The sequence below is a fragment of the Azolla caroliniana genome, unplaced genomic scaffold (genome assembly GCF_043228905.1).
Source record: "Azolla caroliniana isolate FFs.n. ecotype wild unplaced genomic scaffold, voAzoCaro1.0.p SCAF_1, whole genome shotgun sequence".
NCBI classification, from domain to species: Eukaryota; Viridiplantae; Streptophyta; class Polypodiopsida; order Salviniales; family Salviniaceae; genus Azolla; species Azolla caroliniana.
In genome coordinates, this window is record NW_028230436.1 from 8,991,571 (window position 1) to 9,009,310 (window position 17,740).

Below are 17,740 nucleotides of genomic sequence, written 5' to 3' on the forward strand. Positions count from 1 at the left end.
CGCCGTCGCCATCGCCATCGCCATCGCCATCGCCATCGCCATCGCCATCGCCATCGCCATCGCCATCGCCATCGCCATCATTCTGCTACCATCCGAGATCTCCCTGCTTCTTCTTGCCATCTCCTCATCTCTCTCATTCTTCTGCAATCAGATGCCTGCTTCTTCTTCTTCTTCTTCCTCTTCACAGATCAATGCAAAGCTCGTCTGATCATCCAATCCTCATTCATCATGATTGGACCTCACGTCTTCTTCTTCATCACTGATCACCAGACGCTTCTCTCTCCGTTGCTAGTCATTCCTCTCTCTTTCTGAGCTCCAATACCCGTCCTTTTTGTTCTTCTTCACAGATTAATAGAAGCTTCTCTGAGCAGTGCTACTAACTCTTCAGTCTCTTTCCGCATTCTGATCTCCATCATTCTTCGTCATCACAGATGAATGGAAGTTTCAATACTTCTAAAGATATGTCATTTTTCCTGACCATGGTCACCTGTTATACAATCTGAATTCTGAGTTCTGATCGTGCTCATTTTTCTACACATGTATGCATTTCTTTATTGAAGGTATTCGACATAGTTACTTACGACTGCACTGGATTAAAACAAGATGAAGAAGTCTGTAATCACGATATCATAGACAGAACACCTTAACGACACTATAACATCAATTCTTCTAAAAGAGAATTATCAGCGTTTTCTTTTTCCAATTCTTCTCCTCAGGAAACATTAATAACCACTAGCGGTGATCAATTGAGCGTGTATATACATATGGATTCCACCCGCAGAGGGTTAACAAAGCTTCCTTGCTCAGTTTCTCATGACACGAAGAAATTATCACAACCTCACAATAGGCAAATCTTGTCAGATCAAACTCTGAAGGTTTTCAGGGATTCTGAAGAAATCAGCAGGCCAGGTACTTAATATATGACATTCACACGGTTAAGATTTCCAGTGCAGGTTTAAAAGCTGTATTATATTTTAAGCATCCTAGCTTCCATGCTTTTAATTCTCTTAGTGCTTCGAAAGTTGTATCTGCAAGGATTACTAGAAGAAAAGTAATGCCAAATCTAGCTATTACGTTATTACAATGGTCCTCATGGGTTGAAAATGGAAAACCCGAGTATTGCTTTGTTAATGGAAAACTGAAATCTGTCTCAATCTGCCTTTACCTGTAGAGAAAAGCCATAGACATAGCAAACTCTCTATTTTTTGTTCACCATCGGTATACTTTAGTTTTCGCGCATTATAATAAGATCCATGATGCTAATCTAACTAGTATTATAATAAATTCTGGAAAAACCTAGTTTTTCTGAAGTATAGTATTCTCTGAGTTTCTCATGGAGGTTGCTTTATGAACTATGATGAAATTGATGGCATACAATGGGATGTGAGTCAATTTTTTCACGATTCTCCGCTCTGTGATAAACTTACATTTTGTTTTACCTCCATAACTCTAGAAAAAGGCCCGGTGTCTATTTCTACTACCGTTTCCCCTATATCGGTCAGGTCGTGCTACCTCAGTATTCTATTCATTAATGTTTCCATATTTTTATACCGGTATACTCTAACTGCACGGGGCATTACCTGAGTATTCCATTCAATAATATTTCGATATTTTTATAATAGTGTACAGTCATTTAACTGCACGGGGCATTACCTGAGTATTCCATTCAATAATATTCCATATTTTAATAATGATATACTTTGGCTAAAAATTACCATAACAACTCAAAATGAAATGTTGATTTCGAGTAGCATTTCTCCCTTGAAATCATTCATCATTCTTGCTCATGCCATTCCCTCTTCAATATAACCTAAGCTAAAGGACAGAAAGATTCATTACGATCAGTTATTGCTTGCAAAATGTAGGTTTAATGTCTTAATTCTGCGAGCTTACTTTATTAGGATACTGAGCGGTACTTAATTAGCAAACTTGAAACTTTTAATTCTAATTTTGTTTTTTAAATATTTCTCTGGTTTTAAATCCTATCTCTCAGTTTTGATTTTTACCACTGCATCCATTTTGATGATTTCGGTGATATTCAGGATGTTTAAGATCTTTTCATCCTTTGCGCTGGCACTATTTTTCTCTCTGGTTTGAAGCCCTTATTCTCTGAATTTTGTTTGATGTTGAAGAGATGGTAATGAAATTAATAGCATCAAACACACTCAATCTTTTATTCTGTTCTCTGATAAAAGTTTGCTATGGTTACAAGTATGTCTCTGGCTGTATGGTGTATTATCTCTGAATTTGTTTTGGATGTTTCAGAGAATCCTAAGAGTACTGCTGTGGATTGGAAGCTGCAAATAATTCCTGAGAATTGTCAAAGGGAAAGTAAAAGCAGATCTAGGCCAAGCCTGAAGGATAATACAAACATTAATCTAAAATCTCATAGGCAGAAAAATGGCTTGAAAAATATAACTTGTAATATTTCTCACGAGAATTCCTGTAATGAAGTATTAACTTTGAAAGAGGCCATCCATGCTGAGAAGAAAACTCTTCAGAATCTTCAGAGAGATCTGGAGGAGGAAAGAAATGCTTCAAGCTCGGCTGCAAAAGAAGCTATGGCAATGATAGCTCGTCTTCAAGATGAGAAAGCTGCAGTTCTAATGGAAGCTCGTCAGTTCAAAAGGATGGCCGACGAGAGAGAGCTTCATAATCATGAAGCTCTGTCTGTGTTAAAAGAGATGCTTCAGAAGAAAGAAGAGGAGGCTCTAGTCCTTGAAAATGAATATCTTATAACTTCTGGCACTAGACAACTATTGTTTCCAGATCAAAGCCAAGAACAAGATATACCACCAGTGCAGATTTATCAATCTGGCAATATGAAGTATGAAGACAGATCAAGATCTCATGTAGACTGTGGACTCAGTAGTGCATACAACAGTTGTACGAGGAAGAATATGACAAGCTATAAGGGTTTTGTTCAAGGTGAGGAAGGACTTCTTGAAGAAAATACACAAGCTTACAATGAAATTGCGTTAAAAGATTCATTGAGCATGGAAACTGCAAAATCTTCAAAGAAATCTGACGATCTGATCAGGTACAATTTCTCTATTAAAAGAAGAATAAATCATGCCAGGTCTGATTGTACGACTGATGATGTATCATGCGATGATGCTCTCTTCGGATCGTGCCATGTCACCCCATGTGGATTGGCCTCGGAAACGAATAGTTTCACTAGAAGGTAATTGTTTATAAAGCTTCATTTAAATCTTTTGAAAATGACGTCGCAAAGCATATCTGTATCGATAGTTTTGAAGGTTGTGATGGTTAAAACAATTCTCATAATGTATCAGTATAAATAGTACCCACAAAATTTCGAATTCCTGCACCAATATTGGTTTTAAATTTGTAGGCCGTTAATCCTAAAACATCTCATACATTATTTGGAATTGTTTTAATCCTAATGTCACGGCTCATAACTTATTGGAAGGTTTTTAATTCTTGAAATCTCATGCATTAGATATAAGGGTAAAATCCATTAATAAATTGAAGGGTGAAAATAACGCAAGTGCAAATTTCACTAAATCTCGAGTTTCTCTCCAACGCTGTAGTTTTGTATCTCCTCCCAATCCTCGTAAAAGATCCATTGCGAGAGTAAATTCTGCAGAGTCTGATAACTATGGGGAGGAATTAGATGCGGCTCTTCATAATCGTTTGATCAGGCTAGAACAACAGTTCGAGAAATTTGAAATCAGTGAAGCCCTAAACGTAGATCAAGTCGATGAAGATAACATGGCATCAGCGTATGAGCAGGGCTCCAGTTATGAAACAAAAAACAATGGCGAGAGTCGAATCAGAGGGCAATCACATAAGGCCGAGAACAATCGACAAGGTGAGATGAAGAGCGTCATGATGAATGATCGACACAGGAAGGTATTTTCCTCTGCCATTTCAACCAGAGATTTTCGTGGAAATGCTACACATGAAAATAATACGATAGACAGTATGGACACACTAGCAACTTGCAATGTGATGCATGATGTGTATGAAGTTGACTATAGTCGTAGTAATCATAAATCTACAAGGCATTACACTGTGATGGATGATAATATTAACGTAGGGAATCGATCTGGATGCTATGAAAAACCTGATCTTCCATCAGAATTGATCATATCTGATCCCATCCAAGAAACATCTCTCGCAACATTACCCCATCAGAACATCTCAGGTGCAAGGAATATGTATAACTCTGCTATTTTATCAACTGTATCTGAATTCAACCAGTTGATATGTCGATTGCAAGCTCTTGAAAGCGAGAGACGAAGCACCACTGAGGCCATCTCAGTTCTGAGAAAGGAAAATGAAGAACTGAAATTGCTTCAAGAAATCACGCGCCAATTGCAAGATCTTAAGGAAACTGTACAGATTGCCAGACTCCCAGAGAAGAAACCGTCAATCTTAACGTTCTTCAAGGTATCATCATAGGAACTTTTTATGATAGTAAACACTGCTTGATCAGTTTCCAATTCGTAATCACTGAATACGACCGTATCTGAATCTAACGTCCATTTAGCAGGGGTTCAAATCAATCCGTCCGACTAGAGGTTCACAGAAAAGCAAGTAAGTATTTCAAGAACATGCATGTAGTGAATAGTGAGTGGTACATGTAACCAATATGAGTTCACTAGAACTAAAATATACTTCTTTTAAAAAATGGGCACCATTTGAAAGTGGGTATAGGCATATTCAAAAACGAAAAGGATGTGTGCATTTAAAATGGGTATACACCTTATTCGATAGGAAGAGGTTTCTGAGTGTTATTGTAGTTACCTTCTAAATGTATATGGAATGAATTGCCGTATAACACGATGTTGAACTAGTATTGTGTAGTTTCGTTTATGAGCATGCATTATTTTGTAAGGTAGGACGTAATAAATAGATCGGTAACCATAACAGCTTAACAGAAGATGGTTTTAAATCCCCCTTTCCTTCACCAACTACTTTATATTGCAAGTGGGTATGGTAACACATTTAATAGGAAAAGAGTTGTTAAAATAGACCTCCAAATCATTTTATGTGGTCTATCGGCATATAATGGTGCTAGAGGTTCATAGATAGGCCGAGGCAATCTTTTCTACACAAGCTAAAGGTTTCTATTATCTAATCTTTCAGTGCGTCATTGACCACCACACAAAATGGGCTTTCTTGTGTGCTTGAGAAGGCGTCTTCAGGCTTCCAGAGAGGCACTCGTTCTACTGTGTTGGTGAAAAGGTTGAAGATGAGGGAGGTGGAGATGGAGATGGATCATCACATAAGCAAGTAACCTTTACGGAGATCGGTTTTCCTCAAAAGGAATTAGCAAAGATGCTTGTCATCACACTTTCAACCTATATACCAACGAGGGAGATGGATTCCTACTACCTAGACCAGTTAAAGTTACTCTTATCACATTAGTTGCTTGCTTCCAAGCAAAGAAGACTTCAAGACAAAGTGGTTGTTGAGTCCAAAGTATTTATCTTGATTCTTAGTAAGTAGTTCTGATTCATTAGGGTTTTCCAAAAACATACAAATCTGTGTGAATTTGATAACGTCCAAGTTTAGGTATTATTATTCAGGATGAAACGTATCCACGAGGAAATACATGCTTTTTTCTAGTTTTTTGAACATCCTTGTGTCTTTGCTCATTTCCTCATTTTAATGACTTTTATCGTTACTGCTTTTTGGTGATGACCACTTGTGCTCAATACTTTGTGCAAAAGTCACCACACAACTACCAAATATCTAATGAAACTACATGTTGGACAAAAACCAATGGTACGTTATGCCAGGGGGCCAACTCATCCTTAAACAACTGCTACACATCTAAAAAAACACTACCATTTCTCACGAAGATATGAAGGAGATTGTTGCGTGAAAATTAGCCAGATAGGAGGCTATCGCTCAAACACATGCTATGACTCCAAAGGTTAATGGATTTTGCATCGTCACAAAGACAAATTCAAAGTTGAACAACTCCCAAAATGTAGAATGTGGAAGAGAACCATTAAATGTGATTGAATAGAGGACACTAGTTTCAAAGTTGCCAAAAATCTAGTCATGAGGATGTGTGATTTCCTCAACCTAGTAACAATGACCCATACCGTCGATAGTGGAGATCATTTATAGTGGGCCAATGCTTTGAGAAATTGATAGCCTACCTTTGATAGCATTTGAAGGGAGTTTATTAAACCAACCTACCATGTCCATTTATACTTCTCTCTCCCTCGTCACATTTGAGTGTGCTTTTACCATATTGTCAACCTAGACAACCCCATACACATTTTTTGTCTTGATCACAATGTTCACTGTCAATTGCACTTGAACTTCTAGAATCAATTTATCACATTACATACACAGCGTAAAAATGTTTCCCCTAGGTCATATTTGGACATCAAGGACAAATAAAAGTTCTCTTTTTTGTTTGAAAACTTTGTCGGAAAGGCCACTCAAGAATTGGGAAACGTTTTTAAGACCCATTTAGGAGCCAGCAACTCTCTCTCACCTCTTTTATACATGATACATAATTAATTTATTAGATCTTCTCTCTCTTTCATTTCTCATTAGTTTACCCTAATGGTACATTGTAATTTATAATGACCTTTTGCTCACCTTGCTTAGTGGTAAGTTGTTACACCACTAACTCTATATAGGTTAAAGACTCAATTTTCTCTCCTCTCTATTACTCCATACATATCCTCTTAATTTACTAGATGCCACTGGTATGTCTTGGGTTCGAAACCCAAATTTTCTCATCTCTTTATTACTACATAAATATCGCGTAATTCATTAGATGCCACTATAGAATGTTGGGGTTGAACGTGGGCTCTCTCTCTCTAGTGTAAGTTGTTAGACTATTTGCACTATGTATTGGGTTCGACACAATTATCTCACCTCTATTACTCCATACATATCCTCTTAATTTACTAGATGCCACTGTGGAATATAGGGGCTCAACCCCACAACATGGTTTCAATCGAGCAACCTTCTCTTATAGTGTCATAAAATTGAGTATTAGTCAGTAAGCATATGGACATGTATGCCAATAGAGTTGTAGAGCTCCCTAAAAGAGAAGAATGGAACTCCCTAAGTAATCAATACTAAACAATTTTGCCACTCGAGCATTATGGCATGTGTTCATAGGTGGAGCATTACAACAAAGTAGCTCACAAACACCCCAAATACTTAATTTCACATCAAAGAAAGTGTAAGCTAAATTGAATGGAAGCTAACAATCGGCAACGGTTCGGTTTGAACAGAACTAAACTACGAAACCGCGGCTTAACGATTTCAACAGTTTGGTTTGGTTTCAGCAGTCAGAAATCGCAATATGTTTTTAAACAATCTTTTCATTTTTAGACCTTATTCTCAAATTTTAGAAACATCTTTAAAATTTTAAAATAATGAAATATTATAAAGATAAAAATTTTAAAATTTGACCTAAGTTGAAAACCGAAACCGAACAACAAAACTAAGGTTTTAACAATTTGAAAAATGTTTAACGGTTTCATGGTTTGGTTCGGTTCAGGTTTCCGAACCGTTGCCGATTGTTAATGGAAGCAACAATGTAGATTAAAGACAAGGACAATAAGACAATTTTGTAGTTTTGGTTTGTGTTATGGAAAGTAGTGTCATAAGAATATCGATCATAAGCGATAATGTATTTGAACATGTTTTTATCTTTATAATTATTTATTTCATTGAGACACATATGTTTTTACATACTTGAGAAGCCTTTGAGACTATCATTGTTGCATGGAGTGGAGATATAAGTGTGTTCAAGAATTTTTCTATCCTCATTCCAAGTTATCAAGAGATTTTACAACCTTACAGAAATCATGTTTGATATACACATGCTCTTCTTCCAACCTACATACTGCACAGGTAACACACCTCGCTCGCTTCAATGCGCAGGTTGGCCATTTCACACTTCCATGGCCTAGTCGAATCTATGGTTTCTATCTGATCCAAAAATATTCAAGTTTATAACAAGAAATTCAACCCAACCCCCATTACACAAGGACGAAGAATAATGACATTATCAAACTTATGGCAATATTAACAAAACCCAACCACAAGTCTTTAGTTTAGTTTTTACTCAACTCTGCTCAGTATACAAACGATACAAATACAAATACAAATGCAAGAGGAATGGATCTTCCCCTCCCTCCCCGGCCCATGTGCTGCTAGCAAGCTTCGCTCACAAAACATATATGTAGACATTTCCGAGATTGGTGACTGTCAACATTGTTACTTAAGATATTTCCTTCTGTCTTTTGTGTAATTGACCAATTCATATACAGGTAGCGTCTTTGCTTCAAAATGTGCTTATGAATATTCCTTCAATTGCTGATTTGAGAACTTCAAACTTGAAGCTCCACCTTTTTCGTCGTCCTGCTTTAATACAACCTTATACAATGGTAAAGAAGTTTCACGTCTGGCTAAACTTGATAGCCGATCTGATATATTCTGAACCTGTGTATTAACCAGCTCTTGTATTGTTTTTAATTCTGGTCAACGAATTCTGGTTTTGAGATTCTAACTTCAGTGCTTGGATCAACAAATTTCAATTTTTTCTCTTGAAACTACTTTGAAGATAAATCCTTGGACGATGAAACTCAATTCTCTTTATCATCAGAAATCTTCGATGCATCCAACATGATACCTCTTTTCTACCAAATCAGCTGCTGCCTATTCTGAAATAACCGAGAGTTCCTCTCTCAGCCCTTGTATCTTCTCTATCTAGATTTTCCAATGTAGATGTCATAGAGTCATCGTCATCATCCCCTCCTATCTCTTCTCCATCAATGCCAGGCCTCCAATCTGGAACTAAGGTCACCATTTCCTCATCAATCATAGATGCAATGGTCATTACATCTTCACAAGATAAGTTAAGCTCCCTTATCATTTCTTTTGCAACAATAATGGCTGTATCTGCCTCCACGTCAAAGTCAAACTGAATATATCTCACCCCACCTGAATGTCGCAGCTCACATTGTTAAAAAGATATGTGCACAAGTTGTTTCCACTAAAGCACGATATTATATATGCGACGAATTTAATGGACTAGCGAAAGAGAAGGATAGTTAGAAATTTGAGATTCTTTACCTCTGGAGTTAGTGATCCGAATCACTACAAGTATAATCTTATCATTCAACTTCTTGCCTTTTATTCTGATATCCATACCTCTCCTTCTGCACTCCTTTGAGCTGCCAGAATCTACTAGACGCAGCTTCTCAAATGAAGTGGCATGTGGAGTTATGAACCTCCCTAAGTTTGTTTGGTCTTCTTCATCACTTTGGTTTGCAGAGACATCCTGTGATTGTGATTCCTCGTGAATTACATGCAGGCCCCTTAGTTCTTCATAAGATTTTGATGATTCAAACATCTCTAAATCTTCATCACTTTGAAGAAAGGGATCAATAAGAAGCTGTTTCGCACTAAGCCTCTTAGATGCCGAGGCCAAACATTTCTCCACAAACGCACGACTTTCCGGGTCTTTAATTTTGTTTAGAGCTTCTGGTCCCTTACCCTACATCAGGTGGAAATGAAACAACATTTAGAGGGAGAAAAGGTGAAATTCATGTAAGAGCACGTGAAACAACAAATATACGAGTAGTCCATGATTTGATGAATGATACCGCAGTAACTTTTTTGTATATCTGAGCAGCATTTGTACACTCACTGTAGGGATACTCAAGAGTCAACATTTCCAGCATGCACATTCCAAATGAATAGATATCAACCAGCTCGTTATACTTCTCTTCATAAAGCTCAGGGGCCATAAACTCTGGTGTGCCTGAGTTGGTTAAAGACCAAACCACTCTTAACAAACCAGCATATTCATAAGGGAGAAATAAAATTGACACATTTTAACTTCTTCTTGAGTCTTAGAGAGGAAAAATGAAAGTCACATATATGCCCACAGAAACATTTGCAAATGTGAACATTAATGCAATCCTAAGATTTTAGAAGAACTGTACTCGAAGTTTTTGATGTGGATATTGATGAAAAAAGGATGCCAAATAATTAGCATCTCTACAAGATGTAACTAGCATTCAACTATATGTTAAGCTTATGAAGATCTTCTATTTTTCTTATTATTATTATGTCATCATGTAGACCATCACCTCATTGAAGCTCACTTTGTGTAACCCGTCCAATTGTTTGATTATTTCGATAGACAGGATACCAATGAAACCATGTTTCTACATCTAGCATTCAACTGGGTTTAGACTTATGGAAGTTTTCTATTTTTCTTATCTTTTCATAGAGATTTTCACCCCATTGATTCTCGGTTTGTGTAATCATCTCTATCATTTCTTAGCTTCTTTCGATTGACAGTTTTAATGTTATTGGTATGCACTGAATACCAAATGATCAAAGTTTCTATAAGACATATCAAGCCTTCAACTAGGCTTAGACTTACAAAAGTCTTCTACTATTGGTATCCCCTCGTAGATATCTTCAGCTCATTGAATCTCTGTGAACAATGCAATCACCTTGAACCGTTAACTTGACTTTTGGATAGACAGCTTACCAATGACACTGTGTGCTGATGGGGTCTTACGTAGAACAGCGGCCAAACCCAGATCCCCAATTTTGACTTGACCACTGTTTCCATTAATGAAGATATTGTCACATTTCAGATCACGATGGATGATAGGAGGGTCATGACTATGCAGATACACGAGCCCTTGCAAGATTTGTCTCGACCAATGTTTAATTGCTCTTAATTTCACATGTTTATGCCTCCTACGGAACCTGAGAGAAGACCCAGTTCAGTGCTTACATTTGAACTCATTTTCATTTTGAGCTTTAAGGAGCATTTTGGGCTAAATGGGAAGCCTACGGAATTTCAAAGGTTGCAGAATTCATGTATTATGAAAATTTGTACAGATAACATAAAAGTAATTAGAGAAGGTTAAGGGTAAGGGCTCCATGGTTTAAATGAAAAGTTTTGCATGATTTTACCTCGTACTTCTCATTTTTAAGAACTAGATACAATATTAAATTTTCATGTTTAAAATGGACTAATATGAAACGCTGAATGAACATACTGCCTTAATGATCCGGATGTGAAGATTTCAGTAATGAAATTCATGTTGTTGTGCTGCTTGTCGATCCAAGAGTGGTAAAACCTGATGATGTTCTGATGGTTCAAAGTTTTGAGGAGATGCAGTTCCGAATACAAGCGGTGCAAGTCCTTAGCCTGCTCAAGCACATCTTGAATTCTGACCTGGTTCCATGCCACTTCTATGCCTTTCTCTTCATCAAATCCCTTGTATCTGATGTCCCATTTAGGTTAAGAAAAATCATCTGTTTTACAACATGCAACCATAAAACCGAAATTTTGAACAGAGCAAGGCTTTTTCCTTTAGCTCATTGTTGGTATTGTGGTTCAGCAATATTGCTAATAGTGGAGCTATTGTTAATTTTATGGAAGAATTGATGAAACCAAAAACAAGATCTTGCTTATACGGGAGTTCATGTGTATATGGAAGAATAAATCAATATATTGCTTATAGAGTTCTTGTTATATAGAAGAATGATCAAACTAATCAAGCCAAAAACAACATAGTGTGTTTCTGATGAAAAACTAAAGATATACCATCCTTACCGGGGAGGTTTGTCCATATAGAAAAATGATCAGACCAAAAACAATATCATCTCTTCTTCTTCTCATGAAAGATTAACAGAAAAAGAGAAATTCATAACGTGGAAGAAGAGATGAGCAAATGTATGAAAAATGTTAAAAGCATAAAATATATATTAGAAGGCATTGCCAACTGCTGTAGAGGATACACCGTCTTGTAAGCTCCCTTTCCCAAAACTTCATCATACTGCAGAGATTATATAAAACACAACTTTGAGATTCTCCTTCTTTCAGGATTCATTTTGAAAGCAATCTGAATATAAGTATTTAAGTCTCAAAAAAGTCTGATTTATAATTATACATGCACTCTCACAAACATGAATACTTCAGAAGAGATTTGAGGAAAAGTAAATAATTCTCTTGTATAGAGGATTTATACTCTTAGATCCGTCAGAAACAGCCACTGGAAATGTTGTCACTCTGCAGCATATACTAAAATCTTATCGCATTCCTCTTTAATTACAAAACTTTATACTCTTGCATCTGTCAGGATTCAGAAATTCCGATTGACTATAAGCTTATCATACTATTTTTTATCTCACAAATTGCAAAATTTATACTCTCGGTTCTATCAGGAAGAATCAGATTTTCCATTTGATCTGAGAGGATAAAGTTTGCATTCAGGGTTAAGAATCTGACTCAGAAACAGACACTGGGAATCTCTTTTATTTCAGTTATTTTATGATTTTTACTCTCAGATGTATCAGGAAAATCTATTGTTTATCTCTTTTATTTTACCACTGTACCTATTGCTTTCTATGCTGCTAATTTAATGCAGAATTATACAGTAAATCTAACAGGAATAACCTCTTCCAAATTCTTTTTATGTCATTCATAATTCGCCCTACAGTTACACCTTACCTTGTTGCTATCTATTGCAGAAAGGAAAGAAGTTTAACATAGCAATATACAAATGATTAGGAATAAGCTTACTCGGCCATATCTTCTACTTGGATCCCTCTCCACAAATTCAAGATCCTCAATACTTTCACTCCTGTCAGGGGGACGACCTTCCTTAGAGAGATTCTCCATCTCAATAAAGCAGCAAAAATGTGTGGATCCAAGTAGAAATATCTGAAGCAGTCGATAAATAAAGTGAGAGCATCACCAGGATGTGCTCTCAATCCCGAGGGATTTGATCCAAAAGAATGGGATTAATGGAGAGATAAGATGATTAAGTGGATTTACGAACCAAAACCATGAGAATTCGTGATGAAGTATTGATGATGAATTGAGTGGTTAAGAACGGGTGTATGAATCAGAACAAACAGAGCAAAAAACAATGGGAATAAATAGACAAATAAGATAACAAAGAAGGTGATTTAGAAAAGATATATGAATCGCAAGGAAATACCTCAAATAAATCAAATTAATGGGAATTAATGGAGAGATAAAAAGAGAAAAAAAGGTGATTAAGAATCAGATAATGAATCAAAACGAGGAGATTTATTGGACAGAAAAAAGAGAGGATAGATGATGAAGAAACAAGAAGGATTCAGATGAACGATAGATAAGATGAGAAAGAAGAATGCATAAATAGAACGGAATGAAACAAATCAAGAAGGGCAATTAAGCGATAATTAATATTTACAAGATCCGATTAATGAAGCGCTCAAGAAGGGGAGTGAATATCAGAAAAATGAATCGGGTTAGAGAAAAACACGGCAAAAGATAAAAGAAAGCAACAAGCTAGCTATGACAAGGAGGGGATATGGCAGATATCAAAAAATTATCAGAAAGACAGAAAGCAATGGAAATCGGGTGAGAGAATGAGAGAGATGAAGAAGAGATTTGGAAAGAAAGCTACTGGAAGGCGGAAAAGAATGAAGCTAACGTGAAAAAACAGAATGGTTTTGATGGTCTGTTCAATTAAGGCGGGTGATGAGGTGAGATCCCTCTCTGTGTGTTCGGTCATAAATATAATCGGAATGGTCTCACAATCTATTCCGATACTTTTTTATGTAAGACCTGGTTTTAATCAATATTTCCTTCATGAATGGGGCCCCTATCGCGATGGCGATGGGGAAAAACTTTAGAAAAAGAATTAAAGCTTTAGGTTTACCAGCCGTGAGCAATAGGCGATGGAGACAAATTTGTCAAAGCAAAAAAATGAAAGCTTTTAGTGAAAATAGATGGTAAGCGTTCTTTATGTTCACGTGTTCATCTTTTCTACACACGCAGAGAGAGAGAGAGAGAGAGAGAGAGACAATTCATAGTAATTGAAAAGAAAATGAGCTATAACTACCTGAGAAAGGTCTGCGATGGAGATGGAGATAACTGCGGAAAAGACGGAAAGCTCTACTGACGGATCTAAGAGTATTACATTCTTAACTCTTCTAATTTCAACTTCCTTTCACCATCCAGAGAACAAGCAATAGGAGTGGATAACTTAACATAAGTGATCGAGAAAGATACTGCTATAGCGATGGTGATGGAGATGGGCATGGCCATGGCCATAATTAAACGCAGTTGAAAAGAAAAGAGAGTAGGAAGACAGCGATGACGATGGGAAATTGGTCGGCAAAAGAGCGCTCAATAGAACAACAAAATCATACACAGAAAACATTCTACCTTCACTACGATTAAAATTCTCGATCCCACCAAAAGCACTAATTGCATCGATAAGAACCCCGCCTCTCCAGCCACACCTATATCTCAGAGAACGGGAAAAGAAGAAACTAGATATGGAATCCCTTCTGAGGTTAATGACCCATGATCATGAGAACGATACAACAGATTGATCAACCAGATACGCAGATCTTTTCTTCTGATGATGATGATCATGAGACCGAGAACACAGACCGATTCCTAATTCCTCAAAAGAATGAGAAAAAAGATCGATTCCTGATTCCTCATGAGAACTATATAAAGGTAGATTAACCAGTATGGAGAATCTCTAATTCTTGTCAGGACGAGACAAAATATTTCTCATGAGAACGAGAAAACGATTGAAACCAGATCTGCCATATCTTCTCAGAACGAGAAAATGCAAGGGGTCCAGTGACTCCAAGAAAAGCCATGGAACCTGAAAGTTATCTTAAAACCATTAATCCTTTGCAAGTTGATCAATGCTAAGACTTAATAGTGGATGCTAATTTTTGTTTCTCGTCTGCTTGCATCACACTGACAGTGATACCGTAGCTCTGTAAAACATAAAACCTAGTTCTGCTGAACAGAAACAGCAGAGTCTCTTGCTCATTGTAACGGGCATTTATCGCTCTTAAGAGGAAAAAGAACCTGACCTTGACCTTGATCCAGAATGAAACGAATCTCTTCGACCGATCAATATTAAATCTTCATTTAGTTTCTGTTTGTCGAATCGGACTTGCAAGAAACCACTGTGCTCTCCATAAAACCATAAGAAAACCGCCATACTGTCCATAAAACCATAATTTTGCCATAGAAGCAATATGCTCACTTGCATGTTCAAAGTAGGCTCTGATTGCTCGCGAATTATCATTCATACTTCTGTCTGTTGCATCAGAATGGGAGGAAAACCATAACAATGTTGACAAAGTCCTAACCTCAATGCAGAAATGGGAGAATCGATTAGTGTAAGGGGCTAGTGGCTTGTAATTCTTCATTTTGTGTCGTTCTGTTGTATCGATTTGGGGATAAAACCCACAATTTTGGTGGACCTAGGATATGGAAGCAGCAGTATTTCTTCGCTCCCCTGCAAATGAATGCCAGTTTTTAACCGAGCGAGGTTTTTTTCCTAGTGTACATATTCATCAGCATGAAAACAAACGATATCTCTGCAGCGATGACAAGATTTCTTTGCTTTCTTTCCGTGAGGTTCGATGCTCCTAATAGACAGGGAAGAAGAAAAAACCCCAAATTTTCTTGCATCGAAAGACTTCATTTATTCGTTTCATGAGTGTTCATTTCTCTGTAGAATCATAAATGAGAAGGAAAGAAACGTAGTTCTGTCAAACGCCCTAATCTTTTCACTGCACAAATCTGCTCGTTATAGATCTGCACGTGGATGTTTGTTCCTCTTGAAATAAGACTGGTAAGAAAACCATAAGTCTGTCGAAACGCAAGGCCTATCAAAAAAAACCATAGAGCTGTCAAATCCCCACAGAGGTACGAAGGACTCTAGGTTTAGTCGGAAAACCCTAATTCTGTCTAGAGGCATCAGCTATATCAAATACACTAACTTCTTCTTGCAGCAACAGAAGAAGAAGAAGAAGAAGAAGAGACATTGAATGAAGGAAACAAACGTAGCTCAACCAGAAATGGTGGGAAATCCATGTCTTCAGCCAGAATGTGGTTTGGATTTCTCTCCATTCATCATCATCTTCCTTCTGTGCAATTCTTGATGGATGAATTCAATTCCACCGCCCACAAATTAAGAGAGCATTGAGGGTTTCCCTTTCCAAAAATTTACAGCCACATTCTTGTTAAGCCGAGTGATGGGAAGAAGCAAGCCCAACCAAGAGGAGAACATGCTTCTGCAGATGAATGAAATACATAGATAGACAGAAAGAAAACCCTTGCAAAATTGCAATGCAATGGAATGCCATGCCTGTACAAGGGAAGATTGGGATTTCTTCCATGTCCCATGCATGCTAGTAGCTACAATGGAGATTTTTGGCATGTTCCTCAGCTGGCCACATACAGGTGCCCTTCCTGACATGGCTGGGGAGCTTAAGCAGCATCATCAGGAACTCGAAGACAGCTTTTGGGGGGCTCCATCAGTCTATATGTATGCATTCGCATCAACGCAAGATTAGGAGAACCAACAACATTATCGATGGACCATAACCTTATATGCCACAAATCTAAGATGTTTTTTCATCGCAACAACTGTATGATTTGTATGATTGGTGCACTCTTAGACTATAGGAGATTTATCATTTACCTTGGTCAGAGATGTAAACCCAATGAATGTCTCTGGCTTACAAATGAATGTTGTATGTATGTAATAAGGATGTGGAAATTGATGAAGATCCACAGTACCCCAAAACCTACCTAGAAGGTGAGAGAATCCGCCAGAATATATATATCATTGATCCTCAAGAAATGGTGTAGGGATTAGTTTTAAGTATGTAGATGTGAATATTAGATTGAGGAATTGTTGAGGCCCGAACAACCCAAATCGACTCGAGAAATCATTGATAGTCAAGAAATATTGTAGGGATTCGTTTAAGTCTCTAGATGAATATATGATTGACGAATTCGTGAGAACCTCGAACAACCCAAATCGACTTGAGAAGGAAGATTGTGTCCACCATGAGAAAGTTGGATTCCACTAATGACTAATATCCTTTAAAATATTTACGAGGCATGCTCAATATAGGAAGCAATGAAGAATTCTAATGGAATAAGTTTATATACCTTGGGTTCCAAAGTATTTTGGATGATTGAATGCGGAACTTAGCTAATAGACAATACAAGAAGTTCATTCGGACTATGTGAGTCTAGAAGACTTACGTACAAATTTAATATCTTTGGGTAACTGCAAGGCATTCTTAGTGGCCCAAATTATACATGTAGATGAAGGGAGAGAATTTTGAGCGGATCATTCATCAAACTACATTTCAAAATTGTTCAAGTGGTCTTGGTAGTATCCATTGCATAGAATCGGGCCACATTACCATACGATCGACAAGTTCACCCTTTCAAAGGGATATATGAAGGAGGTGGTTGTTGTAGAGTAATAACCAAACTTCGAATAGTCTAATTCTAGGGAATGTTGTTGTGGGCTTTGTATGTGATAAACAGAGCACAAAGGGTATTATATGAAGGGATGTCTAGATTCCTCAGAATATTGTTTAGTGGATGTGATTTTCCCTACATCAAAATAGAATGTGACTAGATAATTATGTTTGTTTTGTATGCCTTCAAGTTGGTGTAATTTGCAACATGGACGCGAAATTAGGTAAATTGATGTGAACAATGACTTATCAACTTAATATATGGGTTTGTTGCACCTATATTGGGACTAGATTTGTATCAAATGGACAAATTGTATTTGTCAATCATACCAAGTATTCCCACTTAATTATAAAATGCTCATTATGGAGGATCACAAGTTCGTTTGAAAGAGGTATGTTTGAAACTATTGAAAAAAGGATCTAGAAAGATGAAGTGAGTTGACTG

The 17,740-nt window shown here is 37.1% G+C and overlaps 2 protein-coding genes across 3 annotated transcripts; one reads left to right on the forward strand and one right to left on the reverse strand.

The window, feature by feature from the left end:
- Positions 1-710: 710 nt before the first annotated feature.
- LOC147868850 (uncharacterized) lies at positions 711-5,607 on the forward strand. The gene is made up of 5 exons (XM_087339573.1): positions 711-909; positions 2,266-3,040; positions 3,441-4,416; positions 4,520-4,563; positions 5,116-5,607. Exons 1-5 carry the CDS (start codon positions 765-767, stop codon positions 5,264-5,266), a joined length of 2,091 nt encoding a protein of 696 aa, XP_087195699.1. The 5' UTR covers positions 711-764; the 3' UTR covers positions 5,267-5,607.
- A 2,384-nt stretch (positions 5,608-7,991) lies between these two features.
- LOC147868851 (putative serine/threonine-protein kinase WNK11) lies at positions 7,992-15,211 on the reverse strand. 2 transcript variants are annotated; one of them, XM_087324048.1, is made up of 8 exons: positions 14,884-15,211; positions 12,569-12,629; positions 11,785-11,822; positions 11,040-11,267; positions 10,520-10,593; positions 9,621-9,778; positions 9,088-9,511; positions 7,992-8,955 (listed from the first exon to the last, which is right to left on the reverse strand). In XM_087324048.1, exons 1-8 carry the CDS (start codon positions 15,093-15,095, stop codon positions 8,660-8,662), a joined length of 1,491 nt encoding a protein of 496 aa, XP_087180174.1. In that variant the 5' UTR covers positions 15,096-15,211; the 3' UTR covers positions 7,992-8,659. The 2 variants fall into 2 exon arrangements, with proteins under 2 accessions (XP_087180174.1, XP_087180175.1); XM_087324049.1 differs by lacking the exon at positions 14,884-15,211 and having other exon boundaries at positions 10,520-10,743; positions 12,569-13,716.
- Positions 15,212-17,740: the final 2,529 nt, after the last annotated feature.